Source organism: Telmatherina bonti, assembly GCF_933228915.1.
Source record: "Telmatherina bonti genome assembly, chromosome: 24".
Lineage (NCBI taxonomy): Eukaryota > Metazoa > Chordata > Actinopteri > Atheriniformes > Telmatherinidae > Telmatherina > Telmatherina bonti.
The window spans coordinates 27,286,319-27,314,171 of record NC_136633.1 but is presented as its reverse complement, the minus strand read 5'-3'; the positions used below and the strand labels follow the sequence as shown (position 1 = coordinate 27,314,171).

General features: G+C 46.5%; 2 protein-coding genes across 2 annotated transcripts; one reads left to right on the top strand and one right to left on the bottom strand.

The window, feature by feature from the left end:
• Window positions 1–552: 552 nt before the first annotated feature.
• sumo1 (small ubiquitin like modifier 1) lies at window positions 553–10,074 on the bottom strand. The gene is made up of 5 exons (XM_079263876.1): window positions 9,987–10,074; window positions 9,561–9,635; window positions 6,610–6,687; window positions 6,452–6,523; window positions 553–2,915 (listed from the first exon to the last, which is right to left on the bottom strand). Exons 1-5 carry the CDS (start codon window positions 9,996–9,998, stop codon window positions 2,847–2,849), a joined length of 306 nt encoding a protein of 101 aa, XP_079120002.1. The 5' UTR covers window positions 9,999–10,074; the 3' UTR covers window positions 553–2,846.
• Window positions 10,075–10,930: 856 nt separating this feature from the next.
• map3k2 (mitogen-activated protein kinase kinase kinase 2) lies at window positions 10,931–27,535 on the top strand. Its single transcript, XM_079263875.1, has 17 exons — window positions 10,931–11,260; window positions 17,704–17,776; window positions 18,720–18,838; window positions 18,947–18,987; window positions 19,067–19,166; window positions 19,274–19,387; window positions 19,843–19,939; window positions 20,014–20,144; window positions 20,575–20,654; window positions 20,735–20,799; window positions 21,169–21,261; window positions 21,340–21,576; window positions 21,657–21,805; window positions 21,884–22,015; window positions 23,005–23,134; window positions 23,202–23,379; window positions 24,359–27,535. The coding sequence occupies exons 2-17, from the start codon at window positions 17,722–17,724 to the stop codon at window positions 24,576–24,578; spliced, it is 1,941 nt and encodes a 646-aa protein (XP_079120001.1). The 5' UTR covers window positions 10,931–11,260; window positions 17,704–17,721; the 3' UTR covers window positions 24,579–27,535.
• The last annotated feature ends 318 nt before the right edge of the window (window positions 27,536–27,853 follow it).

The window sequence follows — 27,853 nt, the reverse complement described above, 5'->3', positions numbered from 1 at the left end:
ATGACAAAAGTCATAGCACACTCTCCTGAAGAAGCTGCATGGTTTAAGATCTGAATGGTTGAAGAGACTTGAAGGAGTAGCACGCCAACGTTTGGCGGAATAATAAAAATGGCCAAATAATGTGAATGGGCTTCCACATTGATAAAACACCTGAAGAACTCAAGCTAAAATATTTTCATTGCAGGTTTAAAACTATTAAACTCTGCTGCCCCCTGCTGGTTACTACGTCTCTATTAACCCAGACCAGAAAAACCTCCACTCCTCAGACACAGTAGTCTCCACCTGAGGACCTGGAGACCTGAGGCGAGGAGGGAAGCATAGGAACTGGACGAATGCACAAAATCGTGGCGGTGGATTCGGGAGGATGGACGACTTTAATGATCTGTAAGACCTTAATGACATCAGTACATGTCCTGAAGACATGAAGACGACCACTTGGCCTGGAAAATGGTCTGGCACGAGGACTGGACAGGAACTGGTCTGGACTAACTCCTGCTGGAAGGAAAATTCTGGGTTTAAAGAAAAACTTGAGATGTTTTTTTTTTCTTAAATATTTTATTCAAAAAAAGCAAATATCAGACCTCCTGGACTTCAAACCATCTGCATCAATGTTCCTCAGGCGAGTCCTCACCTGAGACCAACCCTGTCCACCAGAACCACCAGGTTCAGCAAGTTCTAAACCAGTCTGGGCGAGGACCATTACACCAGCGCCATTTAGGAACTTCCTGGAACAAGACCTGGTCTCGGGTCAGTCTGGATGTGGAACGGCAGGTCTCGGGTCAGTCTGGATGTGGAACGGCAGGTCTCGGGTCAGTCCGGATGCGGAACGGCAGGTCTCGGGTCAGTCCAGACGCGTGACGGGCGGTCTCGGGTCAGTCCAGACGCGTGACGGGCGGTCTCGGGTCAGTCCAGACGCGTGACGGGCGGTCTCGGGTCAGTCCAGACGCGTGACGGGCGGTCTCGGGTCAGTCCAGATGCGTGACGGGCGGTCTCGGGTCAGTCCTGATGCGTGACGGCAGGTCTCGGGTCAGTCCAGATGCGTGACGGGCTGTCTCGGGTCAGTCCAGACGCGTGACGGGCGGTCTCGGGTCAGTCCAGACGCGTGACGGGCGGTCTCGGGTCAGTCCAGATGCGTGACGGGCGGTCTCGGGTCAGTCCAGACGCGTGACGGGCGGTCTCGGGTCAGTCCAGATGCGTGACGGGCGGTCTCGGGTCAGTCCTGATGCGTGACGGCAGGTCTCGGGTCAGTCCAGATGCGTGACGGGCTGTCTCGGGTCAGTCCAGATGCGTGACGGGCGGTCTCGGGTCAGTCCAGACGCGTGACGGGCGGTCTCGGGTCAGTCCAGATGCGTGACGGGCGGTCTCGGGTCAGTCCTGATGCGTGACGGCAGGTCTCGGGTCAGTCCAGATGCGTGACGGGCTGTCTCGGGTCAGTCCAGATGCGTGACGGGCGGTCTCGGGTCAGTCCAGATGCGTGACGGGCTGTCTCGGGTCAGTCCAGATGCGTGACGGGCGGTCTCGGGTCAGTCCAGATGCGTGACGGGCGGTCTCGGGTCAGTCCAGATGCGTGACGGGCGGTCTCGGGTCAGTCCAGATGCGTGACGGGCGGTCTCGGGTCAGTCCAGATGCGTGACGGGCGGTCTCGGGTCAGTCCTGATGCGTGACGGGCGGTCTCGGGTCAGTCCTGATGCGTGACGGCAGGTCTCGGGTCAGTCTCTGGACTTCCTGCTTCTCTTTCAGTATTTCAACATGTTTCCTCCAGACACAAACAGAAAAACTGAAACAGAAACTAAAGACAATGCTGCAGATATTATCCATGTATACATGTTAACATTTATACACTACATATCTTCAACACGCTAATACTGAACACGTTTACCAGAACAATTTTCCTCTTAAGAAAAAAACAAAAAAACATGGATCCAGTTACATATTCTTTCAATATAAACTTGTCCTGGGTTCTCCCGCCACACAGAGACATGATGTTTACGAAAAAAAAGTGGATCTAAGTGGTTACTTGTCTCCCTGGGTTGGACCTGTGATGGACCGGCAACCTGTCCAGTAGGACCTGTCCTGGTGGACCTGTCCCTCACCTGCTACCAGCCTGGACTGATTCCTGGTCCTCTGTGTTCCTGAACTGGACTCAGCGGTGTGGAAGACGGAAGACGGATGAATAAAAACTCAAGATTGATGCAGTTCTTCCAACATGGCGGCGTGGACACAAACTCACTGTCCGGTTCGTCACATACGTGTGGAAATTAACATGTGGCGGGGCAAGGTGGGGGGGTCCAGACCAGGGGACCAAGTCCTGTCGACTCAGTCGGATGTAAAGTCAAACAGAGTCTGTGTCCAGGTCCAGACTGAAGACCACGTCCTGGTTGGAACCTAGAAACTACGTCTCATTGATCAGAACCACAAGACTGATGTGATGTCTGGACCCTGAGTGGAAACAGCAAAAAGTTCTGGTTTATTACAACTCAAATCTTCCAGAAAGAACTGGATCGGACCAGTTCTGGGTAACCCCTCCCTCCTTGAGACCATGGTCAAACCCAAAACTGGATCAGAGCCGGTCCAGTTCTGGGTGACCCTCCCCCTAGCAGTATTTCCCCATGAAAGGGAAAACAAAGAGAAGTTTGTGTGAAAATGAAAGACGTTTCTGGAGTCCACAACAACACGATGGTCCCAGACCGCCGCTGTCCAGGTCCAGGTCCATCCTGCACACCCCACATGGAAGCCCTAACATGTCCATGTTTGATCCAGATGGTTTGACCCAGAATAAAAAATACACATGTACAAAATAAAAACCAAAAGACAGGAAATAAAAAAAAGACAGAGATGTGGGACATTTAATGGTTCCAAAGTCCTCCGGTCTGTTCCTGATACACCTCGATGACGTCCTCGTCCTCCATCCCCAGCTGACAACGACAACACACATGCTTTACTTCCCGCCCTCTGATCGGTTAAAATACAAACAGTGCAAACTCCATCATTTCCTCGTGCATCCTTCCTGGACCGGTATGTCTGCATTCACACCAGTCTGTCCGGGTCCAGTCTTCGTCCCCTTCCTGAACAGGTAACCTAACTCTGATCCGGATCAACGTAGACGACTCGGTCCAACATCAATCTCAGTCCGTTTTAGTGGGTAAACACGACTAAAAGCTGCGTACATGTAGGACGTTTGTAAAACCCATTATCAACCAGTTACTAGTAATGGTGAACAGTAACTGGACTCTCCATCTCTACGATCATGTCGTCCAGTTAAATGTCTCACAGGTGGACCAGTACAATTATCCTCAACTGAACAGGGTCTCCAGTTCTACAAGGTCCCCCAGTTATAACGAGCCTGCAGTCGTACCGGGTCCCCCAGTCCTACCAGGTCTCCGGTCTTCCCAATACACCCAGTCCTACAAGGTCTCCAGTCTTCCCAATTCACCCAGGCCTACCAGGTCTCCAGTCTTCCCAATTCACCGAGTCCTACCAGGTCTCCAGTCTTCCAAATTCACCCAGTCCTACCAAGTCTCCAGTCTTCCCAATTCACCCAGTCCTACCAGGTCTCCAGTCTTCCCAATTCACCCAGTCCTACCAGGTCTCCAGTCTTCCCAATTCACCCAGGCCTACAAGGTCTCCAGTCTTCCCAATTCACCCAGTCCTACCAAGTCTCCAGTCTTCCCAATTCACCCAGTCCTACCAGGTCTCCAGTCTTCCCAATTCACCCAGTCCTACCAGGTCTCCAGTCTTCCCAATTCACCCAGGCCTACAAGGTCTCCAGTCTTCCCAATTCACCCAGTCCTACCAGGTCTCCAGTCTTCCCAATTCACCCAGTCCTACCAGGTCTCCAGTCTTCCCAATTCACCCAGTCCTACAAGGTCTCCAGTCTTCCCAATTCACCCAGTCCTACAAGGTCTCCAGTCTTCCCAATTCACCCAGTCCTACCAGGTCTCCAGTCTTCCCAATTCACCCAGTCCTACAAGGTCTCCAGTCTTCCCAATTCACCCAGTCCTACCAAGTCTCCAGTCTTCCCAATGCACCCAGTCCTACAAGGTCTCCAGTCTTCCCAATTCACCCAGTCTTACCAGGTCTCCAGTCTTCCCAATTCACCCAGTACTACCAGGTCTCCAGTCTTCCCAATTCACCGAGTCCTACCAGGTCTCCAGTCTTCCGAATTCACCCAGTCCTACCAGGTCTCCAGTCTTCCCAATTTGTTATCTGTCTGGAATAAAACGGGCCTGAACTGGACATACTGGTCTGGAATAAAACGGGCCTGAACTGGACATACTGGTCTGGAATAAAACGGGCTTGAACTGGACATACTGGTCTGGAATAAAACGGGCCTGAACTGGACATACTGGTCTGGAATAAAACGGGCCTGAACTGGACATACTGGTCTGGAATTAAACATGCCTGAACTGGACATACTGGTCTTGAATAAAACAGGCCTGAACTGGACATACTGGTCTTGAATAAAACAGGCCTGAACTGGACATACTGGTCTGGAATTAAACGGGCCTGAACTGGACATACTGGTCTGGAATTAAACATGCCTGAACTGGACATACTGGTCTGGAATTAAACATGCCTGAACTGGACATACTGGTCTGGAATAAAACGGGCCTGAACTGGACATACTGGTCTGGAATTAAACGGGCCTGAACTGGACATACTGGTCTGGAATTAAACGGGCCTGAACTGGACATACTGGTCTGGAATTAAACAGGCCTGAACTGGACATACTGGTCTGGAATAAAATGGGCCTGAACTGGACATACTGGTCTGGAATAAAACGGGCTTGAACTGGACATACTGGTCTGGAATAAAACGGGCCTGAACTGGACATACTGGTCTGGAATAAAACGGGCCTGAACTGGACATACTGGTCTGGAATAAAACGGGCCTGAACTGGACATACTGATCTGGAATAAAACGGGCCTGAACTGGACATACTGGTCTGGAATAAAAGAGGCCTGAACTGGACATACTGGTCTGGAATAAAACGGGCCTGAACTGGACATACTGGTCTGGAATAAAACGGGCCTGAACTGGACATACTGGTCTGGAATTAAAACATGCCTGAACTGGACATACTGGTCTGGAATTAAAACATGCCTGAACTGGACATACTGGTCTGGAATAAAACAAGCCTGAACTGGACATACTGGTCTGGAATTAAACATGCCTGAACTGGACATACTGGTCTGGAATAAAAGAGGCCTGAACTGGACATATCGGTCTGGAATAAAACAGGCTTGAACTGGACATACTGGTCTGGAATTAAACATGCCTGAACTGGACATACTGGTCTGGAATAAAACAGGCCTGAACTGGACATACTGGTCTGGAATTAAACGGGCCTGAACTGGACATACTGGTCTGGAATTAAACGGGCCTGAACTGGACATACTGGTCTGGAATTAAACATGCCTGAACTGGACATACTGGTCTGGAATAAAACGGGCCTGAACTGGACATACTGGTCTGGAATAAAACGGGCTTGAACTGGACATACTGGTCTGGAATTAAACGGGCCTGAACTGGACATACTGGTCTGGAATAAAACGGGCCTGAACTGGACATACTGGTCTGGAATAAAACGGGCTTGAACTGGACATACTGGTCTGGAATACAACGGGCCTGAACTGGACATACTGGTCTGGAATAAAACGGGCCTGAACTGGACATACTGGTCTGGAATAAAACGGGCTTGAACTGGACATACTGGTCTGGAATAAAACGGGCCTGAACTGGACATACTGGTCTGGAATAAAACGGGCCTGAACTGGACATACTGGTCTGGAATAAAACGGGCTTGAACTGGACATACTGGTCTGGAATAAAACGGGCTTGAACTGGACATACTGGTCTGGAATAAAACAGGCCTGAACTGGACATACTGGTCTGGAATAAAACGGGCCTGAACTGGACATACTGGTCTGGAATAAAACGGGCCTGAACTGGACATACTGGTCTGGAATAAAACGGGCCTGAACTGGACATACTGGTCTGGAATAAAACGGGCCTGAACTGGACATACTGGTCTGGAATAAAACGGGCCTGAACTGGACATACTGGTCTGGAATAAAACGGGCCTGAACTGGACATACTGGTCTGGAATAAAACGGGCCTGAACTGGACATACTGGTCTGGAATAAAACGAACCTGAACAGGACATACTGGTCTGGAATAAAACGAACCTGAACAGGACATACTGGTCTGGAATAAAACGGGCTTGAACTGGACATACTGGTCTGGAATAAAACAGGCCTGAACTGGACATACTAGTCTGGAATAAAACAGGCCTGAACTGGACATACTGGTCTGGAATGAAACGGGCCTGAACTGGACATACTGGTCTGGAATAAAACGGGCCTGAACTGGACATACTGGTGTGGAATAAAACTAGGACTGGATCTTATGTCCAATACGAGACACAATGAGTAGAAGAAGACGTGTTTACCTCTTTTGGAGTCTGGTTGTCTGCGATTCTCTGTCCCTCAAACAGAAACCGTAGCGTGCTGGCCGGGACACCCTGCAGACACCACAGAGACCTGGTCATACGTGTTCACATGCTTCATGCAGACAGCTGGTCCCGCATTCCCCACGCGTCCCCCCTACCTGTCTCTGACTGTAGGACTCTTTAAGTTTCTTTAGATGTGTCGTCATCTTCACCTTGAAGTGGATTTCACTGCTGTCCTGCAACCAGAGAAAGGACAATTTATTTCATCACATCAAAACCAGAACAGGAACCAGAGCAGGAACCACAACAGGAACCACAGCAGGAGCCACAACAGGAACCACAACAGGAACCACAGCAGGAGCCACAACAGGAACCACAACAGGAACTACGGCAGGAACCACAACAGGAACCACAACAGGAACCACGGCAGGAACCACAACAGGAACCACAACAGGAACTACGGCAGGAACCACAGCAGGAACCACAACAGGAACCACAACAGGAACTACGGCAGGAACCACAACAGGAACCACGGCAGGAACCACAACAGGAACTACGGCAGGAACCACAACAGGAACCACAACAGGAACCACGGCAGGAACCACAACAGGAACTACGGCAGGAACCACAACAGGAACCACGGCCGGAACCACAACAGGAACTACGGCAGGAACCACAACAGGAACCACAACAGGAACCACGGCAGGAACCACAACAGGAACTACGGCAGGAACCACAACAGGAACCACAACAGGAACCACGGCAGGAACCACAACAGGAACCACAACAGGAACTACGGCAGGAACCACAACAGGAACCACGGCCGGAACCACAACAGGAACCACGGCAGGAACCACAACAGGAACCACAACAGGAACCACGGCAGGAACCACAACAGGAACCACAACAGGAACTACGGCAGGAACCACAACAGGAACCACGGCCGGAACCACAACAGGAACCACAACAGGAACCACAACAGGAACCACAACAGGAACCACGGCAGGAACCACAACAGGAACTACGGTAGGAACCAGAGCAGGAACCACGGCCGGAACCACAACAGGAACCACAACAGGAACCACAGCAGGAACCACAGTAGGAACCACGGCAGGAACCACAACAGGAACCACGGCCGGAACCACAGCAGGAACAACATCAGGAACCACGGCAGGAACCACATCAGGAACCACGGCAGGAACCACAACAGGAACCACGGCAGGAACCACGGTAGTAACCACGGCAGGAACCACAACAGGAACCAGAGCAGGAACCACGGCAGGAACCACGGCAGGAACCACGGCAGGAACCACATCAGGAACCACAACAGGAACCACAGCAGGAACCACGGTAGGAACCACAGCAGGAACCACAACAGGAACCACAGCAGGAACCACGGTAGGAACCACAGCAGGAACCACGGCAGGAACCACAACAGGAACCACGGCCGGAACCACAGCAGGAACAACAGCAGGAACCACATCAGGAACCACGGCAGGAACCACATCAGGAACTACGGCAGGAACCACAACAGGAACCAGAGCAGGAACCACGGTAGTAACCACGGCAGGAACCACAACAGGAAGCACAACAGGAACCACAGCAGGAACCAGAGCAGGAACCACGGTAGGAACCAGAGCAGGAACCACAGCAGGAACCACGGTAGCAACCACGGCAGGAAGCACAACAGGAACCAGAGCAGGAACCACGGTAGGAACCACAACAGGAACCACGGCAGGAACCAGAGCAGGAACCAGAGCAGGAAGCACAACAGGAACCACAACAAGAACCACAACAGGAACCAGAGCAGGAACCACATCAGGAACCAGAGCAGGAACCAGAGCAGGGACCACAGCAGGAACCACCACAGGAACCAGAGCAGGAACCACGGCAGGAACCAGAGCAGGAACCAGAGCAGGAACCACGGCAGGAACCAGAGCAGGAACCAGAGCAGGGACCACAGCAGGAACCACCACAGGAACCAGAGCAGGAACCACGGCAGGAACCAGAGCAGGAACCACGGCAGGAAGCACAACAGGAACCACGGCAGGAACCACAACAGGAACCAGAGCAGGAACCACAACAGGAACCACAGCAGGAACCACGGTAGGAACCACAACAGGAACCACAACAGGAACCACAACAGGAACCACGGCAGGAACCAGAGCAGGAACCACAACAGGAACCAGAGCAGGAACCACAACAAGAACCACAACAGGAACCAGAGCAGGAACCACGGTAGGAACCAGAGCAGGAACCACAACAGGAACCAGAGCAGGAACCACAACAGGAACCACGGCAGGAACCACAGAAGGAACAGAAATGATGTGTAGGGACATGATGTCCCTACACACACTACAAAAACCTAGTCCTGAGTTTATTGCTACTGTTCCTCTATCTTGTTGGACGTATTTCCTTTGGAGTGTATTTAAATTGCACTGAATTGAAGCGGCTCAAACCTCCTGGACCATGGTCCGGTTCCAGCAGTCAGTTCCGGGTAAGGCGGCCCAAACAGCAACAGCATGAATGCGACGTGAATTAATGTGTATATTTACAGAGTTTTATGCAATCCAGTGATTGCCTGTTAGTTTATGCAATCCAGTAAATGTTCGTTTACACAATATTGGAATGGAAAAGCTTTTATTTATCCCTCCTTCTTTGAAGCCACCATTATCTAAAAGAAATTTCTGGAAATTGTAATTAGTTTCTGTACCGAGTGTGAACTTTTATTTCTTGTTTTGTTTCTTTTGGCTTTGTTTGCCATTATGTTTGAAAATTTACCATAATAAAGTAAAAAACTGAGTTAATTGTCAGATTATTTCCAGAGCTGCTTTTTCAATTTCAGATGGATTACATAAAAGGATAATACAGTTTCCTGTTTAGACTCTTTTTTTTTTTTTTTAAAGATATTACTGAAACAAAACTTTAACTAAATATTTTTAAAAAATTATAATAAAAATAAAATGAAATATAAAATAAAATGAAAAATAAAAATGAAATATAAAAAAATAAATAAAAATAAATAAATAAATAAAAACCAAAAACCAAAAACATTGTGTTAGTCAAAAACAGTCCATAATACAGCAATAACATTTTATATGAAACTCACCTGACCAATCACTTTTAATTTTATGTACTCTCCATCCTTCTTATCTCCTCCATCCTGACTGGAAGGTTTTGTCTCCTAAAAACAAACAAACAAACAAACATGTTTGTTTCCCATCGACCCCTTCGGGCAGAACATAACACATACAGAAAGTAGGCCTGACTGTTTCCAGTAATACCTCTAACACCTGGATGTTTACGCACGTGGCCCTGCAGGTGTTTTAAGGAAAGATTTATGAGGAACTAGAAGGAACTCTAACATCTAAAAGGTTAAAGATCAGCTGGGAGTTTCGGGCCTGAAGCTACATCAGCTAGCCGCTAGCAGCTAGCACGTTAGATAACACACACAAGCTGCACATAAACACACTGATCCGGTTTCACGTTGTTGGGACGGAAAAACAAGAGAGGCTCTTTAAAGATCAGATTTTACCGTGTCTGACATGATTCTTCTACTCGCACTGAGCAGAATTCCCTTATAAAAGATGCACCGTTCGCAGCAGTCGCAGGAGCCCGGGTTTGATGTGAGGAGAAGGCGACATTAACAGGAAGTGACGTAAGGGTGACTTCAAAACAAGACGCGCTCGCGACAAAAAACAAACAAACAGACAAACAAAAAACACTATAAAAACAAAACAAACCAAAAAAAACAATAACAACAAAACAACAAAAAGCACTAAAAAAACAAAAACAAACACAAAACAAAAAACTACAACAAAAAACAAGAAAAAGCACTAAAAAACAAAAACAAACAAACAAACGAAACAAAATAAAAAAACTACAACAAAAAACAACAACAAAAATGCACTAAAAAGCAATACAAAAAATGACAACAAAAAAGCACTAAAAACAGAAAAAAGAAAAAGAAAAGAAAAAAAAAACTCGCAACAAAACAAATACATTTGTATTTCTGTTTCTGAAATGTTTGGGCTAAACTTGAGAGTAAAAACTAATGAAGCCACTACCAGATACTGGTTTATTTAAATTATGTCAGACAATTTTTTGTGAACATTAGACACTTTTGTCTTGCAGATTTGTTTTGTTGCGAGATAATTCTAAACATACGGGTTAGTTTTACAGCTAGATAATAAATGTTTGATTTAAACAATTATTTTTGAAATCCATTTGATTTTTTGTTTTATTTTTCTTCTCTTTTAAATATTGTTTTTTTTTCATCCCAAACAAATTGTTTAATTTTTTTCGGTTTGTATTTTGAGACCTATCAAGTCCAGTAAAATTATCAATAACACTTCTGGTTTATTCTTGTCTCAATAAAATACTTAGTCTTTACTTGTAAACGAGTCATTCGGTGCCTTTGTTTTGTTAGACAACTAAAACTGCTTCCGGTGACGTTTGTTGACGCTAACTTGACGCACATGAGCGTCAACATCGAGCGAAGCTCCCGTTAACCAGGGTGTAAAGTGCCACAAAATGAAAGATGAGGATTAAATAGGTTGTTTTCTTTTCCTGCTGCTTGGACCCGGACAACCTGCTCCGGACGAGCCTTTATCTGGACCTTTTCCCACCGGAGGGACCCTGCGGGCCGGACCGACACCGGGCCTGGTCGTCGTGGCCCAGCAGGACTCGGGTGAAGTTGGGAGCGGACTGTCAAACTTCTGCTTCCTGCAGCGGCTCTCCGCGGGGCCCGGGGCTCCTGTCACCGGCCCTGTGGATGAGGAAGTGAATGCAGATCTAGATAACCCGCAGGTGAGACACCTCGGATAATTGATTTACTCGATCAGCGGTCTGTTTTTACGGTCGCGCGGACAGATAAGCATTGATTAGCTGCGGGGCTAGCAGTTAGCTTAGCATTAGCTTAGCTTTCCAACTTCCCTGGCCTGACAGCTCGCTGATTAATCAACTCTGCGCAAATCTCTCCAAAATCTGCAATGAACATGTAGTTAAACACGATCTTGTCCTAAATGTCGACATGGAAACTAGATTTTCAACAACATTTTGCACGATCTTTGATCAAAAATGAGCTGGCAACAGTTAGCTTCCGGGAGCTGCTCAGTGAACTAGTTAACTTCCAGCTAGTTATCTGCTGGTTATCTGTTCTGCTTTGACAGCTTTTGGGTGGGTGGTTGGATCTCTCTTTAGCCAGATTATTTAACTCTATCTGTTATAAAAGCTCTGCAAATGCTACATACATACAGTTGTGTATTCATGTATGAATATGAATTCATGTATTCATCCCCTTTCATTAAAGAAAAGGCTGAATTTACAACAGTCACTCCAATAACTGGAGAATTAAAAAAAGGAACAATAACTAAAATTTTGCAAAAATATAATTTAGTAATTTAAGAGACTGTTTTTTCATTTAACTGAGTTGAAGAAAGGAAAAAAACAAACAAACAAACAAATTGGTATGGGATAAATGAGAGCACTTTTCTGTTGAACAGTTGGACAAAATACCTGTCAACAGGTGCAGAAGTCTGAGAGGAACAGAAAACACCTGACTGTAGTGGAAACATTAAAGAACTGTTCAACTAAATATTAGTTTAGGAGTGATGTAATGTGTAATAAATTATCTTATTTGTTTCCTTTAAAAAAAAATATTTCTGTTGAACCAGAATTAGAAAATAATGTAATGATTTTCATAAATGTTTTATTTATTATTACTTTAGTCAATTTCAGCTTTTTTTTTTTACAGGCAGATGTTTTTTTTCCCTTTTTTAATGAAAGGGTATGAATAAATATGAGCACAACTGTATATCGTGACTTGCAGTGATCGATTGGTGATAATTAATCAGCAGTGACAATAGACTAATAGGGTTATTCTACTACGTACTTATTGTCTGAATGATATTAATGTCTCCAGGTGTCTTTGCAAGGTTTCTAGGTTGATGTTTCTGTGTGTTGTTTCTGCATCTGTGCAGATGTTTGCAGCAGGTGTCTGCAGTCCTGCTATGAAGCTCGAGAACTTTTTAATGACAGACTTTTTGTTTTATTTCTCATATGTGAATGTCTCCATATTGTAAATGTGTAAATCCTCCTCAGGTAATGTGCAGACTGATGCAGACCAGTAGATGAAGATGGTTGAGAGGTGGTTTATAAACAGTGGAACAGGATATCTGGATCTGATCCTGATGCAGGTTCTGCTTCTGGACTACTGTTGCTGTTACTGGCATTTTTCTCTAATTGTAATATGATAGTATAATGATTGACAGGTGACAAATCAATCCCACCAGTTGAATTAAGAAGCTTGTATTGATGAGGGTGGGCCTTCAAACCGCCACTAGACATGGAGCCTGTTGATGCTCTGATCCGGTTTGTTTCCATCACCCACATCTGCAGATGTCTTTAATCTACTGATGTGAAATGACTCATAATAAAGTCTTTTATTTTTTATCTCTGGAATCCAAGTTTATGTTTGTTTACACTACAAACAAAGACTGTATGTTGTCAGGAAGACATGATGATACTATCTGATCAAATAAACTGGAAGCTGCTTCATGTTTATCTGGGATCTGGTCTTCAGTTGGTGGATTATCTGGGATCTGGTCTGCGATTGGTGGATTATCTGGCTTCTGGTCTGCGATTGGTGGATTATCTGTGATCTGGTCTGCGATTGGTGGATTATCTGGGATCTGGTCTGCGATTGGAGGATTATCTGTGATCTGGTCTGCGATTGGAGGATTATCTGTGATCTGGTCTGCGATTGGTGGATTATCTGGCTTCTGGTCTGCGATTGGTGGATTATCTGTGATCTGGTCTGCGATTGGTGGATTATCTGGCTACTGGTCTGCAATTGGTGGATTATCTGTGATCTGGTCTGCGATTGGTGGATTATCTGGCTTCTGGTCTGGGATTGGTGGATTATCTAGGATCTGGTCTGCAATTGGTGGATTATCTGGCTTCTGGTCTGGGATTGGTGGATTATCTAGGATCTGGTCTGCGATTGGTGGATTATCTGTGATGTGGTCTGCGATTGGTGGATTATCTGGCTTCTGGTCTGCGATTGGTGGATTATCTAGGATCTGGTCTGAGATTGGTGGATTATCTGTGATCTGGTCTGCGATTGGTGGATTATCTGTGATCTGGTCTGGGATTGGTGGATTATCTAGGATCTGGTCTGCGATTGGTGGATTATCTGTGATCTGGTCTGCGATTGGTGGATTATCTGGCTTCTGGTCTGCGATTGGTGGATTATCTGTGATCTGGTCTGCGATTGGTGGATTATCTGTGATCTGGTCTGCGATTGGTGGATTATCTGGCTTCTGGTCTGCGATTGGTGGATTATCTAGGATCTGGTCTGAGATTGGTGGATTATCTGTGATCTGGTCTGAGATTGGTGGATTATCTGTGATCTGGTCTGGGATTGGTGGATTATCTGTGATCTGGTCTGGGATTGGTGGATTATCTAGGATCTGGTCTGCGATTGGTGGATTATCTAGGATCTGGTCTGCGATTGGTGGATTATCTGGCTTCTGGTCTGCGATTGGTGGATTATCTGGCTTCTGGTCTGCGATTGGTGGATTATCTGTGATCTGGTCTGCGATTGGTGGATTATCTGGCTTCTGGTCTGCGATTGGTGGATTATCTGGCTTCTGGTCTGCGATTGGTGGATTATCTGGCTTCTGGTCTGCGATTGGTGGATTATCTGTGATCTGGTCTGCGATTGGTGGATTATCTGTGATCTGGTCTGGGATTGGTGGATTATCTGTGATCTGGTCTGCGATTGGTGGATTATCTAGGATCTGGTCTGCGATTGGTGGATTATCTAGGATCTGGTCTGTGATTGGTGGATTATTTGGCTTCTGGTCTGTGATTGGTGGATAATTTTGGGCCTCATTTATAAAGCTATCACACCAAACCCGGCGTACGTCAGTTCTAGTCAACTTCTGGGGTTTAATAAACCACGACTTGGCGGTAAAACGTCCCTACCTCCACGCCAACTCTGACCCCAGCGTACGCACAACATCTGGAGAAATGGGAAACGGTGACACCTAAGGCAGAAAATAAAACCAAAGAAATGGTGTAAAATTTGAGACATTTGTTCCAAATCAAATCTAAACTTTCACACAGAATGTTGAACAACATCTGTTCTGAAACGAAGCAGTTCTACATGTTATAAAAGCCAGATCACACAGTTAATAAGTCGTACAGAAGCTTCCGTACTAATAAAGCTCTAAATGAAGAACTGCAGTTAAAATGATTTGGTCGCCATGACAACAGCCTATCATCAGGCTGATCCGGGTGTTTCCTCCACCTGCAGATACAGAACATGAAGTGATGGATATAAAATGCTCCCCAATGCGTAAAGGCGCACAGTGGCTTATCTGTCCCTGCTGGTGGACATGGAACATGGAGACTCTGGACTCGAGTCCGGCACCTTCCAAAGGGAAGGGACTGACAGGTCGGGTCCGCTCCTTATGTTGTACAGCTGCAGATGTGTGCAGATAGTAGAGACGCTACATAACATGGTACTAAATGGTAACGTGTCCCGTTCAGCTGCGACCAGCGCCGACATCCAACCATCCTGTTGGAACCAAACTGCTGCCAAACGTCTAGAAGTGATGCAACACATCAGAGGTGGAGAATTCTGATTTATTCACAAGTTTATCTTTTAATCTCATTTGTGTCAGGGTGGTGTTTATTTCTCTCCATCTCCTGCACCTCCTCCTCTGCCAGGACACGCCTGCTGGGGGGCACAAGGTGGAACCACTGCCCCCCCCCTCTCCAACCACATCTGCAGCGCTGCAACCCAGCTGGGACATGAACGAACACCAGTATGTTCCCAGTAAATAAACTGGAGTCAGAGACGTCTCATTTATGTCCGTTCATTTTATAATCTGAAACAAAGGAATGAACCACTTCCAGCATCATCTGGAGCATTTTGTTCCAGCGTATCTCTGGACTCCTTCATTTTCCCGCCAGCTTCTAATCTGTGGGAGTGGGCAGCGCCCCCCCTTCCTCCTCCTGTGGACCAAGATGCGCTCTCTCCCTACATTTTATTGTCTGACCACTTTATTTTTACTTCCTGGATAAGTCCGGTTGCTGATGAGACGCTGACAGCATCTGTCCCCTGCTGACATTCCTCTGCCTTTCTGGTGGTGGTGATGTCCATCCCGTCATGTCCATCCCGTGTAAAATATTTTTACACTTTACTACATTATCAATCAATCAAAACTTTATTTGTAGAGCACTTTCACATACCTCAAAGTAACCAAAGTGCTGTACAGGTAAAATAAAATAAATGAATATTAAAAGCACTAAAATAAAGACAACATAATGGTTAAAAAGACAAAATAAGACAGAAAAGACCTAGTGCTGCTGCTCTCTGGAGTTAAAAGCCAACATAAAAAGATGAGTTTTCAAAAGAGATTTAAAACCACTTAAAGTCCCAGCAGACCTCACCGAAAGAGGGAGACTCTTCCAGACTTTGGGGGCTACTGCAGAAAAGTCTCCACAAGTCACAAGTCGAGTCCTCGGGACTACTGGAAGCATCCAACGGCCGTTAACGGGAAATAAATCTGAATGTCATCAGCATAACAGTGAATTAGATTAGAATTTCTTCCTCATGTTCTAGAAAATTCCTCTTTTTTTCCCTGCAGAACCATCATGGAAATGAGATGGATTAATATTTCTCAGGGTGTTCGCCTGACCTTTGGGTCGCCATCATGGGGGCGTGGCCAAATGTTGCCTCACATGGCTAAATTTACTGCTGATCCTGATTTATAGAGGAAACTGGTGTTGGACGTGCTGCTTTATAAATCGGGAAGTTTTTTTGCGCCGCATTTCCTGTTTTGCGTTCGTACGCCACCTGTAGTCATCGTCGCTACGTACAGGTTCATAAATGAGGCCCCTGGTCTGCGATTGGTGGCTTATCTGGCTTCTGGTCTGTAGTTTAGAATGTTACAGACAATAAAACTAATGATTTTTTGAGTAAATCTTGTAAATTAATGTTTTAAATTCCAACAGGGACACTTCCAGTCAGAAGTTTGGACTAATTTACTCATCAAGTCCAGCGAGTCCAAACTTCAGTAGCTGGATCAGGTGACCAGTAAACATGATCTGATCTATACTCAGCTGTAAAACCTGGATCAGACGCCATGTTACATGAATCGCGCACTTTGCTTATGGCAATGTATTAAACTGCGATTAAACTGATTATTTCAGCCCCCTCAGCTCTTACATGCAGTTTTATATTCGATAGAAACTACGTAGTGGGGCGGCTGTAGCTCAGGAGGAAGAGCAGTTGTCCTTCAACTGGTAAGTTGGGGGATTGATTCCAGGCTTCCCCTGAAATGCCGAAGTGTCCTAGGGCAAGACACTGAACCCCAAACTGCCCCCCGATGTGCCTATCGGGGTATGAGTGTGTTGAGTGAGTGTGTGTGTGAATGGGTGAATGTGACAAGTAGTGTAAAGCGCTTTGAGTGGTCTGTATGACTAGAAAAGCGCTATAGAAGTACAAGTCCATTTACCATTTAGTGCAGAAGATGACGGCATTTTCAGGTTCATAGACCCCGGACTGTGCAGACAGTTTTTTTTTCTTGCTTTTACTGGTAAAATGTTGCTTTACTGAGCCGTTTTCTGCTTCATGACAGCAATGGTACAACTGCTTCTGGTGCTTTCACTGATGGATAGAAAATGGGAATTTCCATCTTCCATCCAGTTTGAGGCCATATAGCTCCAAACCTGCTGATTTAATTTAATTCAACTTTATTTGTTCTGTGCCACTTCACAACAGTGTTGTCTCAGGGTACTTTACAGACCCATCATTTCATATTCAGGACTAACTCCTAGGAAAAGTGGACGTTTTGGTCCAAAATTTAGGACTCCTGAACTCCCTCCAAAACCTGAAAATGGTCTGGATAGCCACGAGGCCTCCTGGTGGTAGCTCCTTGGCTTGGGGTAGCTCTATCATTAATTTACGGACAGGAGACCTGAACTACCAAAGAGCCAACACAGGAAACATGACATCATCCATCGCATCGGTGTCACCTCCCTCTTAAGTTTTCTTCCAGTTCCTTAGTAAGAGCTACATCAGCAGCTTCGTGAAGAGGAGCTCTTAGCTAAAAACCTTTAGTTATACTTAGTCCTCCTAGTGGTGATATATCATCACATCCAGGTAGACGAGACATTTAACAGGACAATAAAACGAAAACAAATAAAATAAAAATGTGTTTGTCTCTTTGCTGTTGCAGGAGGAAGGAGTCTCTTTGATGGGAGAGTCCTCTTTCCTGGCCTCCTGGGTCAATCACCGTACCATGATGATGGGTAGGTGTGTGCATGTGCGCACTTTGAGATAGAGTCACCATTACATGGATCCACTGTTCTACCATTTACATACACGTGAGCAGGAAGAAGTGCATGCAGCATGTCCCAGATGGAGAACATTTTGGGTTGGTACAGTCCTCAGCAGGTGTATGCAGGTGGTTTCATATTAGGACCTGTGTACATCCGATGTGGTACAATGATGGGCACAAAGTAACATGTAAACAGACTGATTGTCATGTGTCATAAAGACTGTTATGTTATTTTATTAGCTTAGCTATGTACCTGCACCTTTTCACCCAACATTAAGCTGATTAGTTTAGCTTAGTTTTAGCTTTTGTTAGCTTTTTAAAATTAGCTTATCTTATTAAATCTTAGTCTGTCAACTTATCTTTTCTTAGCTTAGCTCATTAGCTTAGCCCGTGGTTAGCTTTTCTTAATTTTTTGGTTTTCTTAGTTAATGAACTTATCTTATCAGAGTTTATTAGATTATCTTACCTGCGTTTATTAGTGGAAGGTTTTCTTAGCTTATCTTATTACATCTCAGCTTATATTAGTTTACATATTACATCTTAGTTTATCAACTTAGCTTTTTTTCTTTAGCTTAGCTCATTAGCTTAGCCTGTGGTTAGCTTTTCTTAATTTGAGCTTATTTTAGGATATCTTAGCTTATATTAGTTTACATAGCTTATCTTATTAAAAATAAGTTTGTCTTAGTAAGCCTATCTTGTTACATCTTAGCTTATATTAAGTCACATCGCTTAGCTTATTAGCCAAGCTGATCTTAGCTTGTTAGCTTAGCTTACCTCAGCTTCTCTTAATTTAGCTTATTAGCAAGAAGAACAGAAACCTTAATGCAACTGTATCGGTCCATCGGGTTTACTTTCTTCAGTAAGATCAAAAAGTAAATTGCGATGTGCTTACGCTACATGGTGTTATTGGACAGATGAGCAGGAGGCCCTGAACTCGATCATGCAGGACTTGGCCGAACTGCATCGCTCCAGCCGTCCTGCTTCCTTCCTGTCAGACCTGGGAAAACCCAAAGCTTCCTCACCCAAGAACCAGGTAATGGCCCAGGACTGTGAAGGTGGACATGAGATGGGGTGAAACTGTTTTCTGATAATCTTCTGTCTGTCTTCGGTCTGTTGCTGAATCTGACTTTCTCTCCTGCAGAATGACGTGAGAGTGAAGTTTGAGTTCAAAGGGGAAAAGAGGTGAGTTTTCATTCTGGTCCATGATAAAACCTGGTCTTTGTGGGCCTCAAGCTCTTCTGACCCTTCTTCTTCTCTACAGGATCTTACAGTTCCCTCGACCCGTCAAGCTGGAAGACCTGAGAGCCAAAGCTAAGGTGGCTTTTGGTCAGACGATGGACCTTCACTACACAAACAATGAGGTACAAAGATGAAAAATGTCTTCTCGGGCCAGAACAGCACATCTTTGTGAGACTGGTGTCCACTGAAGAACTAAAGAGATTTTTATGGCTGCTTTTACCTCTTGCAGTTGGTGATTCCACTGACCACTCAGGACGATCTGGACAAGGCTGTGGAGCTGCTGGACCGAAGTGTTCACATGAAGAGCCTGAAGATTCTCCTGGTGCTCCAGATCCCCTCTCAGGTCTACATTCTCCTCTGTCTCAGATCAGTGATTTAGCAGTCCAGAAGATATTAGGAGCAATGCTAACATGTAGCATAGCAACACGTTATCAGCAATGCTAACATGTAGCATAGTAACACATTATCAACACTAACATTTAGCATAGCAGAAATGCTAGCATGTAGCATAACGGCATATTAGCAGCAATGCTAAGATGATGCATAGCTACATAACTACCAAGCATTTGCATCTAAACCAAACACAGCTGAAACTGCTAGCAGAAACCATGAACTTCTGATCATTTGTCCACAAAAACAAGATGTCCTGTGAAACCAGAGACTTTAGACTGAACTAACATGTCAAGATAATCCTCAAACCAAAGTTGTTAGCAGAAATTTTCCTGCTTACAAGCTGCAGGTGTGTTTCCTCATGTGGGGGATGGTTTTAAATATCAGCTTTCTGTTATGTCTCTCCAGAACTTGTCCTCCAACATGGATCTCTTGCCATCCCAAGAGGAACTGGACAACACCGGTTTCAAGGTCACCGACAAGAAGAGCATGCTGGCTCTCATAGGTGGATAATACGTCCAGATCAAACTCTTCTCGTCCATTCAGCAGAGTTTAACCCTGCTCTCCATCTGACCTCAGGTTCCCATTCCACCGACCGCAGCTCTCCTCCTCCAGGATACATTCCTGATGCTCTCCAGCAGGTGGCGAGGAACGGATCCTTCACCAGCATCAACAGTGAGGGGGAGTTCATCCCTGAAAGCATGGATCAGGTATTACACACATAAATTATATATACATAAACCATTTAAAAAATAAATATATTACTATATGCATCAATACATATTATATCAAAAAAATCATCAATAGTACATACATACATCTATTAATATATGTCCGAATTAATAAATAGTATATATCTAATATATATATAGTAATACATACTGAAGTAGTATACACATAAATCAATAAATAAATTGAAAACAAATACATTCATATTGTGTGCATATACATGTGTACATAAATATATACATAACATATAATAAATACATAATGTTTGCACATGTACGTCATAAGAACATAATTACAAAAAATAATATAAAATACTAATATAAAATAAATGTGTGACTGCTATATACAAATAACATAAAATACTTATAAAAACAAATACCTGAAATATACATAAACTCTGTCGTCTTCTAGATGCTGGACCCGTTGTCTATGAGCAGTCCGGAGAACTCGGCTTCTGGGAGCTGTCCCTCATTAGATAGTCCTCTCGATAGGTGGGAACGCAGCTGAGGATGTGCAGGACGACTCTGGAGACTACCTCAGATTAATCTGGTTTCCTTTGTTTTACTTCCAGTGACTACCCGAAGTCCAGGATGCCCCGAGCACAGAGTTACCCCGACAACCACCAGGACTTCCCAGGTACGTTTCACACAACACAGCTTTGGAAAAAGCCCTGGCCCTGGGGTCACCAACCCCTGGCCCCTGGAAGGGACCCCAGAGGAATGTCTTACAAGCTGAAGTTCCTCTTTCTGGTCCTCCAGAAACACTGACCAGCATGTTTTAGATGTTCCAACATACCTGAGTCATATTAATGGACTTCTTGTTGATGAGCTGGTTGGACACAGCAGATGTGTTCAAGTCTGGAAACATCTAAAACCTACAGGACTGTTTTACTGGAGGACCAGCATCACTGATTCTGCAGGATCTTGTCCTTAGACCTCGTGTCATCTGTCCACCAGTCTCCAGGCTCTGTTTTGTTCCTTCTTGACTAGTCGTTGTTCTGTTCAGAGTACGACATCCCTGTGTTTGAGAAGTCGGGGAAAGGAGGAACATATCCTCGCAGATACGGCATTCCCTTCGGCCTTCAGGACTATACGGACGGTGGGTCCTGCTTTTCCTGAAACCCTTCCAGTTTTCCTGTTCGGCTGTGATGCATCTTCTGTCTCTCTGAACCTGTAGGGAGGAAGACCTTCCCCCGAGCTCGGAGGACGCAGGTCCATGGCTTCCGCTCTCCGGTCAACTTTAGCCCCACTGAGCAGTCCCCCAGCACCAGCAGCGGCAGCAGCGTCTTCACCCCCGACCTGGAGGACGCTCCCGGACCCACCAGGAGACGGAGGGGCAGCGACATCGAGCCCAACTCCAACCCGCCCACTGCTCCAACCCTGTCCGTCATGGACATCAGTCCACCCAGCCGCTGTGAGTCCTCCTGTCTGAAACAAAGCCAGCATGAGGGACACCACGATGTCCTGTTGACGGGGTCTGCTGTGTCTCTGCAGCTCCTCGAGCTCCCACCAACTGGAGGTTGGGGAAGCTTCTGGGTCAGGGAGCCTTCGGACGGGTTTTCCTCTGTTACGACGCAGATACTGGACGGGAACTGGCCGTCAAGCAGGTCCAGTTTGATCCAGAGAGTCCGGAGACCAGCAAGGTGAGTGTCTGGTTGTGTTTCATGTTGACATTGTGTAGATATTTGGTTTTAATGGCTCCCTCCCCTCAACTCCTGCAGGAGGTGAGTGCATTAGAGTGTGAAATCCAGCTCCTGAAGAACTTATGTCACGAGCGAATCGTCCAGTACTACGGCTGCCTGCGGGACACCATGGAGAGGACGCTGTCCATCTTCATGGAGTACATGCCTGGAGTGAGTCTGGCTTTTATGCAACTGTTCAGATTTTACCCTGTGAGGACAGCCTCCAGTCAGAGAGGGGCACAGGCAAGGTCATAGAGGGGTTACATCCTGCAGAGACGAGGTCCTCAAGGGACGAGGGCCTGGAAGGGTTAGGTCCTGAATTGCTCCTGTCCTATGGAGATACTGTCCTAGAGGTATCCTGTCCTATGAAGATACTGTCCTAGAGGTATCCTGTCCTATGAAGATACTGTCCTAGAGGTATCCTGTCCTATGAAGATACTGTCCTAGAGGTATCCTGTCCTATGAAGATACTGTCCTAGAGGTATCCTGTCCTATGAAGATACTGTCCTAGAGGTATCCTGTCCTATGGAGATACTGTCCTAGAGGTATCCTGTCCTGTGGAGATACTGTCCTAGAGGTATCCTGTCCTATGAAGATACTGTCCTAGAGGTATCCTGTCCTATGAAGATACTGTCCTAGAGGTATCCTGTCCTATGAAGATACTGTCCTAGAGGTATCCTGTCCTATGAAGATACTGTCCTAGAGGTATCCTGTCCTATGAAGATACTGTCCTAGAGGTATCCTGTCCTATGGAGATACTGTCCTAGAGGTATCCTGTCCTGTGGAGATACTGTCCTAGAGGGATGCTGTCCTGAAGTTTTTAGAGGTTTCTTGCTTCAGCACACAATAACCAGATTAATGGGCAAACTTGAAATGTCCGCTTTGTTTGGGTAAATGTGAATGGGCAAACGAATTCCGATTCAGGTCAAAGAAAGGGACTTTGTAAATACCCAATGTGAATCCACTCTTAATTACAATCAGGTGTGTTGGAGATGGAAACATCTGAAACCTCCAGAACAGTGTCCATCCAGGACCAGTTTTGCCCTACCAGGTCAAAGTGAAGTGAAGGTCGAAGGTCAAAGGACTGAATGGTATTGGCGGTCACTCTCAGGTCCATTCTTCTGTCGTTGATCTGGTTGTTGTCCATGTTGGTCTCTCAGGGCTCCATTAAGGACCAGTTGAAGTCCTACGGAGCGCTGACGGAAAACGTGACGCGCCGCTACACCAGGCAGATTCTGGAGGGGGTCTCCTACCTGCACAGCAACATGATCGTCCATAGGGACATTAAAGGTTGGTTTTATGAGTGATGAAAGCTGTAGACGTTCGAACAAGAACCTGAACCATGTTGTTTCCTCAGGGGCCAACATCCTGCGGGACTCGGTCGGAAACGTGAAGCTGGGAGACTTCGGAGCCAGCAGGCGATTGCAGACCATCTGTTTGTCGGGAACGGGCATCAAGTCGGTGACAGGGACCCCCTACTGGATGAGTCCAGAGGTGATCAGTGGAGAGGGGTACGGGAGGAAGGCCGACATCTGGTGAGGAACCCATCCAACAGGTCTCAGTGCTCCTGTGGACGCTAGTGGGTCATCGGTTAGGTTTTCCGTTAACAGCATCCAGGTTACAGCCAGGGGTCCTGGTTTTGTAGCCATACAAGGGGTGCTGGTTTCAGAGCCATACTAGGTATCTGGGTTTTACAGTCATACAAGGGGTCCTGGTTTTAGAGCCATACCAGGGGTCCTGGTTTTAGTGCCATATCAGGGGTCCTGGTTTCAGTGCCATACCCGGGGTCCTGGTTTTAGTGCCATACCAGGGGTCCTAGTTTTAGTGCCATACCCGGGGTCCTGGTTTCAGTGCCATACCCGGGGTCCTGGTTTTAGTGCCATACCAGGGGTCCTAGTTTTAGTGCCATACCCGGGGTCCTGGTTTCAGTGCCATACCCGGGGTCCTGGTTTTAGTGCCATACCAGGGGTCCTAGTTTTAGTGCCATACCCGGGGTCCTGGTTTCAGTGCCATACCCGGGGTCCTGGTTTTAGTGCCATACCAGGGGTCCTAGTTTTAGTGCCATACCCGGGGTCCTGGTTTTAGTGCCATACCCGGGGTCCTGGTTTTAGTGCCATACCCGGGGTCCTGGTTTTAGTGCCATACCAGGGGTCCTAGTTTTAGTGCCATACCAGGGGTCCTAGTTTTAGTGCCATACCCGGGGTCCTGGTTTTAGTGCCATACCCGGGGTCCTGGTTTTAGTGCCATACCAGGGGTCCTAGTTTTAGTGCCATACCCGGGGTCCTGGTTTTAGTGCCATACCCAGGGTCCTGGTTTTAGTGCCATACCCGGGGTCCTGGTTTTGTAGCCACACCAGGGGACCTGATTTTAGAGTCTTACCAGGGGACCTGGTTTTAGAGTCAGACAAGGTGAGCCAGTTTTAGATTGGGACCAGGGTCTAGAACTTTGAATTAAGACATTGTCCACATATGGTGAAACCAGAGAGGACTGATCTGGACTCTGTTCTGTCCTCAGGAGTGTGGGCTGCACCGTGGTGGAGATGTTGACTCAGCGGCCCCCCTGGGCGGAGTTTGAGGCCATGGCGGCCATTTTTAAAATTGCGACTCAGCCCACAAATCCAGTCCTCCCGCCCCACGTGTCGGACCACTGCCGAGAGTTCCTGAAGAGGATCTTTGTGGAGACCAGGCAGCGTCCATCTGCAGACGACCTGCTGAGACATGTTTTTGTCCATTAACCTAAAAAAAACTGCCAGATACGGCCTTACCTGGAGGTGTCCCCCGTCCCCCACAGACCCCAATCTGCCTTCTCCACATTGGACCTGAACAAAGGAGAAGAAGGTTTTCAGTGGGGGGGCGGGATAGTTGCTCTCCTGTCTCTGTTTGTCTGAGACGTCCATAGAGGACATGACTTTTTATTTTCCTCCGCTACGTGCACCTTAACTTGTGACGGTGGAGCAGTGGAGCTCTTCCCCCCGAAAACTTGTTGGACAAATGTCTCCGTTTTTATGTCTGTCTGGTTTCTGTCTTCAAACCTTTCAGAGCTGTCCCCGGCTGCCCCCCATCCCGCTGTCCCCCCATCTCAACCTTACTGCCCCGCTGAACCGACCCCAGAATGTAACCTGCCAAAACCCCGAGTGGCGGTGAAGACCTAGACACGCTGCTAAAGAAGAACCTGAAGAGAACCCGTCCCCCTGACGTTCCCCTGACTTCATCTTCACCTCATCGTCCCTCCTCTTCTGTCTCGGTCTGAGCCGTGTGCCTTTTCTGTTTATAAACACAGTATCGAAACCACTCTGGAACTGGACTGGAACTGGTTTGGAACCAGTCTAGAACCAGTCTGGACTTCCATGCTTATTCAGCCTCCTAGATTAACTGCCTTCTCACCGTTGGTCCACACTAGCTGATATCAGCTCAGCAGTACTTTATGCCTTTTCTCTATCACAAGTCTCTGGTCCAGGATTTCTCTGGTCCAGGATTTCTCTGGACCAGGATTTCTCTGGTCCAGGATTTCTCTGGACCAGGATTTCTCTGGTCCAGGATTTCTCTGGTCCAGGATTTCTCTGGTCCAGGATTTCTCTGGTCCAGGATTCCCTGGTCCAGGATTTCTCTGGTCCAGGATTTCTCTGGTCCAGGATTCTCTGGACCAGGATTCTCTGGTCCAGGATCCTCTGGTCCAGGGTCCCGTCTGGCTGAATAAAGAGGATTTACTAGATTTGCTGCAGCTCATCACATGAAGTTGTTCTCCTCCTCTTCCTGGGTGATAAAACCAATTATTTCAAGCAGCTCAGCAATGTTATCGTCATGGTAACTGGTGCATCCTGGTGATGGAGGATCTCTTCTGATCCTGTTATCGTCATGGTAACTGGTGCATCCTGGTGATGGAGGATCTCTTCTGATCCTGTTATCGTCATGGTAACTGGTGCATCCTAGTGATGGAGGATCTCTTCTGATCCTGTTATCGTCATGGTAACTGGTGCATCCTAGTGATGGAGGACATTGGAGCTTCTACAAGCTGCAAACGTTGAGGTGAAGATGGAGGTTGATCCTGGTTCTTCTCCCTCTGAAGCTGGAGAGCAGCATGTGATCTGCAGCATCTAACCTTCTCCTCCTGTCGAAGTTTACAGGATGTGGTGTAGGAGTCGGTGCTGCTGTCCGCTTTCCAGCCGAGTGAAAATCCAGCAAAACTCGTCACTTTAGTCAAACGCCTTCTCCCTCTGCACATTGTGCACATTGGGCTGAAGCCGGGATTATGAAGCAGGATCCACACTGCTAAGCTAGTCAGCCCTTACAGTGGACCGGGAGGACCCGTCTTGAACCTGGACTCCAGGCTTCAGATGGATTAGAAACTTCTCCGAGTCCGAGTAGACGAGATGTTTCCAGCTAGTCGAACGTGTTCAGGTGCTTTCTGGAGGTCTTAGAGGCAACCCAGAGATGCTTCGACTTCCCTCTGAGTCGACTGCTGGCGGGAAATCTGCTTTAAAGATTCAGGGGACGGTTTTTCCTAAAGGTCCAAGCAGGAGAGAAAATACGCATCCCGTCTGGCTTGTATGTACAAAAACAAGCCGCCATGAAAACCTGATCACAGCAAGTTAAGAAGCTAAATATAAACCAATAAATAAATTTTCAATTAGATACTTAAATATTAAATAAGCTTCAAGAAATATAAATTCACGTGTTTTTACTGCTACATGATAGGTTTGTAGCATCTGCTGCCATGGCAACAAGCCAGCTGCACACAATCCTGCTTCGTAGTCCTGGCCGGTTGCAGCGTCACGCAGTCGTCGTCGGCTAGCACCGAACCTGCTCCAGAAACTTTCTGAGGAACCGGGCCGGACCAAGACAGGACCTTCTTCCCTCCACCTGTAGGCAAAAGAGGATTTCTGACTTTTCAAGGTCCAGTCGGCTGATTTATTGGCTCGTTTCAGGCTTTTTATTTGCTTCAGAATGATGAAATGTGTCGGCGATGCTTCGTAGGAAGCTGGTTTTCGGTTGGAGGAATCTTCCCGGCTCCTGATTGGCCGCTCGGCCTGGAGGTGAAGGCACTTAGCGGGAAGCTTGGTTGCTCTGTGGTACGTCCGTCGGCGGATCCACGCTGGTTGTGGAAACTCCACCTCCTCTCTCCGTTACTCCTGGTGTCCGACCGCGGCTACGAGGACGAGATGGCGAGTTTGTGGCGGCTCGCGGTGAACTGTCTGGTACAGCTGGAAACCACGACTAGGATCCACCACTCCCATGGTTCTCCGCCTCCTCGCCGGCCGCCGCAGCTCCACCTTTTCTTTGCACATTTAAAGAACTTTTTTTTTACTGTGTGTGTGTGTTTTGCAGGTCCACTTCACCGCTACTGAATGTAACGTGTTGTTTTTACCGCCGGCTGGATTAACCCTTAGTTTCCAGCGTTTGTGACCTGCAGGTGGATGTTGGCGTGTGTGCGTGCGTGCGTGCGTGTGTGTGTGTGTGTGTGTGTGTGTGTTGTATGCGAGGCTGTACACGTGTAGAAATCTGTAAAATAAAATATGGGCCTTTCTTTTTAATTTAAATCTCTGCGACACGTTGCTCTTCGGTCTGTGATGTGACAGAAGCCATGTTTATAATTCTGATTGGTTTGTGACCAACATGTCTGTTTATATCAGATCTGTATATCAGTGGTACGCATAAGTTTTTTAATATATATTTTTTATTTTCCTTTTTTTTATGGGAGATTTTATGCATGGTTGGGGCCTGAGAGACGCAGCGGTGCCGTTGAATGGTTGCCGTAGTAACAGCTGTGTTCATAATGGCAACGATTATGAGCGATGGAACCAATAAAAGATATTTATTTCATCTCCAGACGTCCTGTCTTCATACCAAGTCCAGCGGACCTCTTTTCTCCACAGAAACCAGAAAAATTAGAAGAAAATCAGTTTAAATCTGTTATTTCCTTTTAATCTGCAAACCAGAAAAATACCACTTCAAACTATATTTACTGTGAACACTCAGAAGGAAGTAAAATTTCTGAACATTGTTCAGTAAA

What these genes read in the sequence shown, in the direction of transcription:
- sumo1 (XM_079263876.1), bottom strand. An exon ending in AGTCCTACAGTCAGAGACAG is followed by an intron (nt 6,524 to 6,609) that starts GTAGGGGGGACG and finishes TGGTGTCTGCAG; the next exon opens with GGTGTCCCGGCCAGCACGCT. An exon ending in ACAACCAGACTCCAAAAGAG is followed by an intron (nt 2,916 to 6,451) that starts GTAAACACGTCT and finishes TGTCGTTGTCAG; the next exon opens with CTGGGGATGGAGGACGAGGA.
- map3k2 (XM_079263875.1), top strand. Translation starts at nt 17,722, where the DNA reads ATGGGAGAGTCCTCTTTCCTGGCCTCCTGGGTCAATCACCGTACCATG. An exon ending in TCACCGTACCATGATGATGG is followed by an intron (nt 17,777 to 18,719) that starts GTAGGTGTGTGC and finishes GTTATTGGACAG; the next exon opens with ATGAGCAGGAGGCCCTGAAC. An exon ending in CTTCCTCACCCAAGAACCAG is followed by an intron (nt 18,839 to 18,946) that starts GTAATGGCCCAG and finishes TCTCTCCTGCAG; the next exon opens with AATGACGTGAGAGTGAAGTT.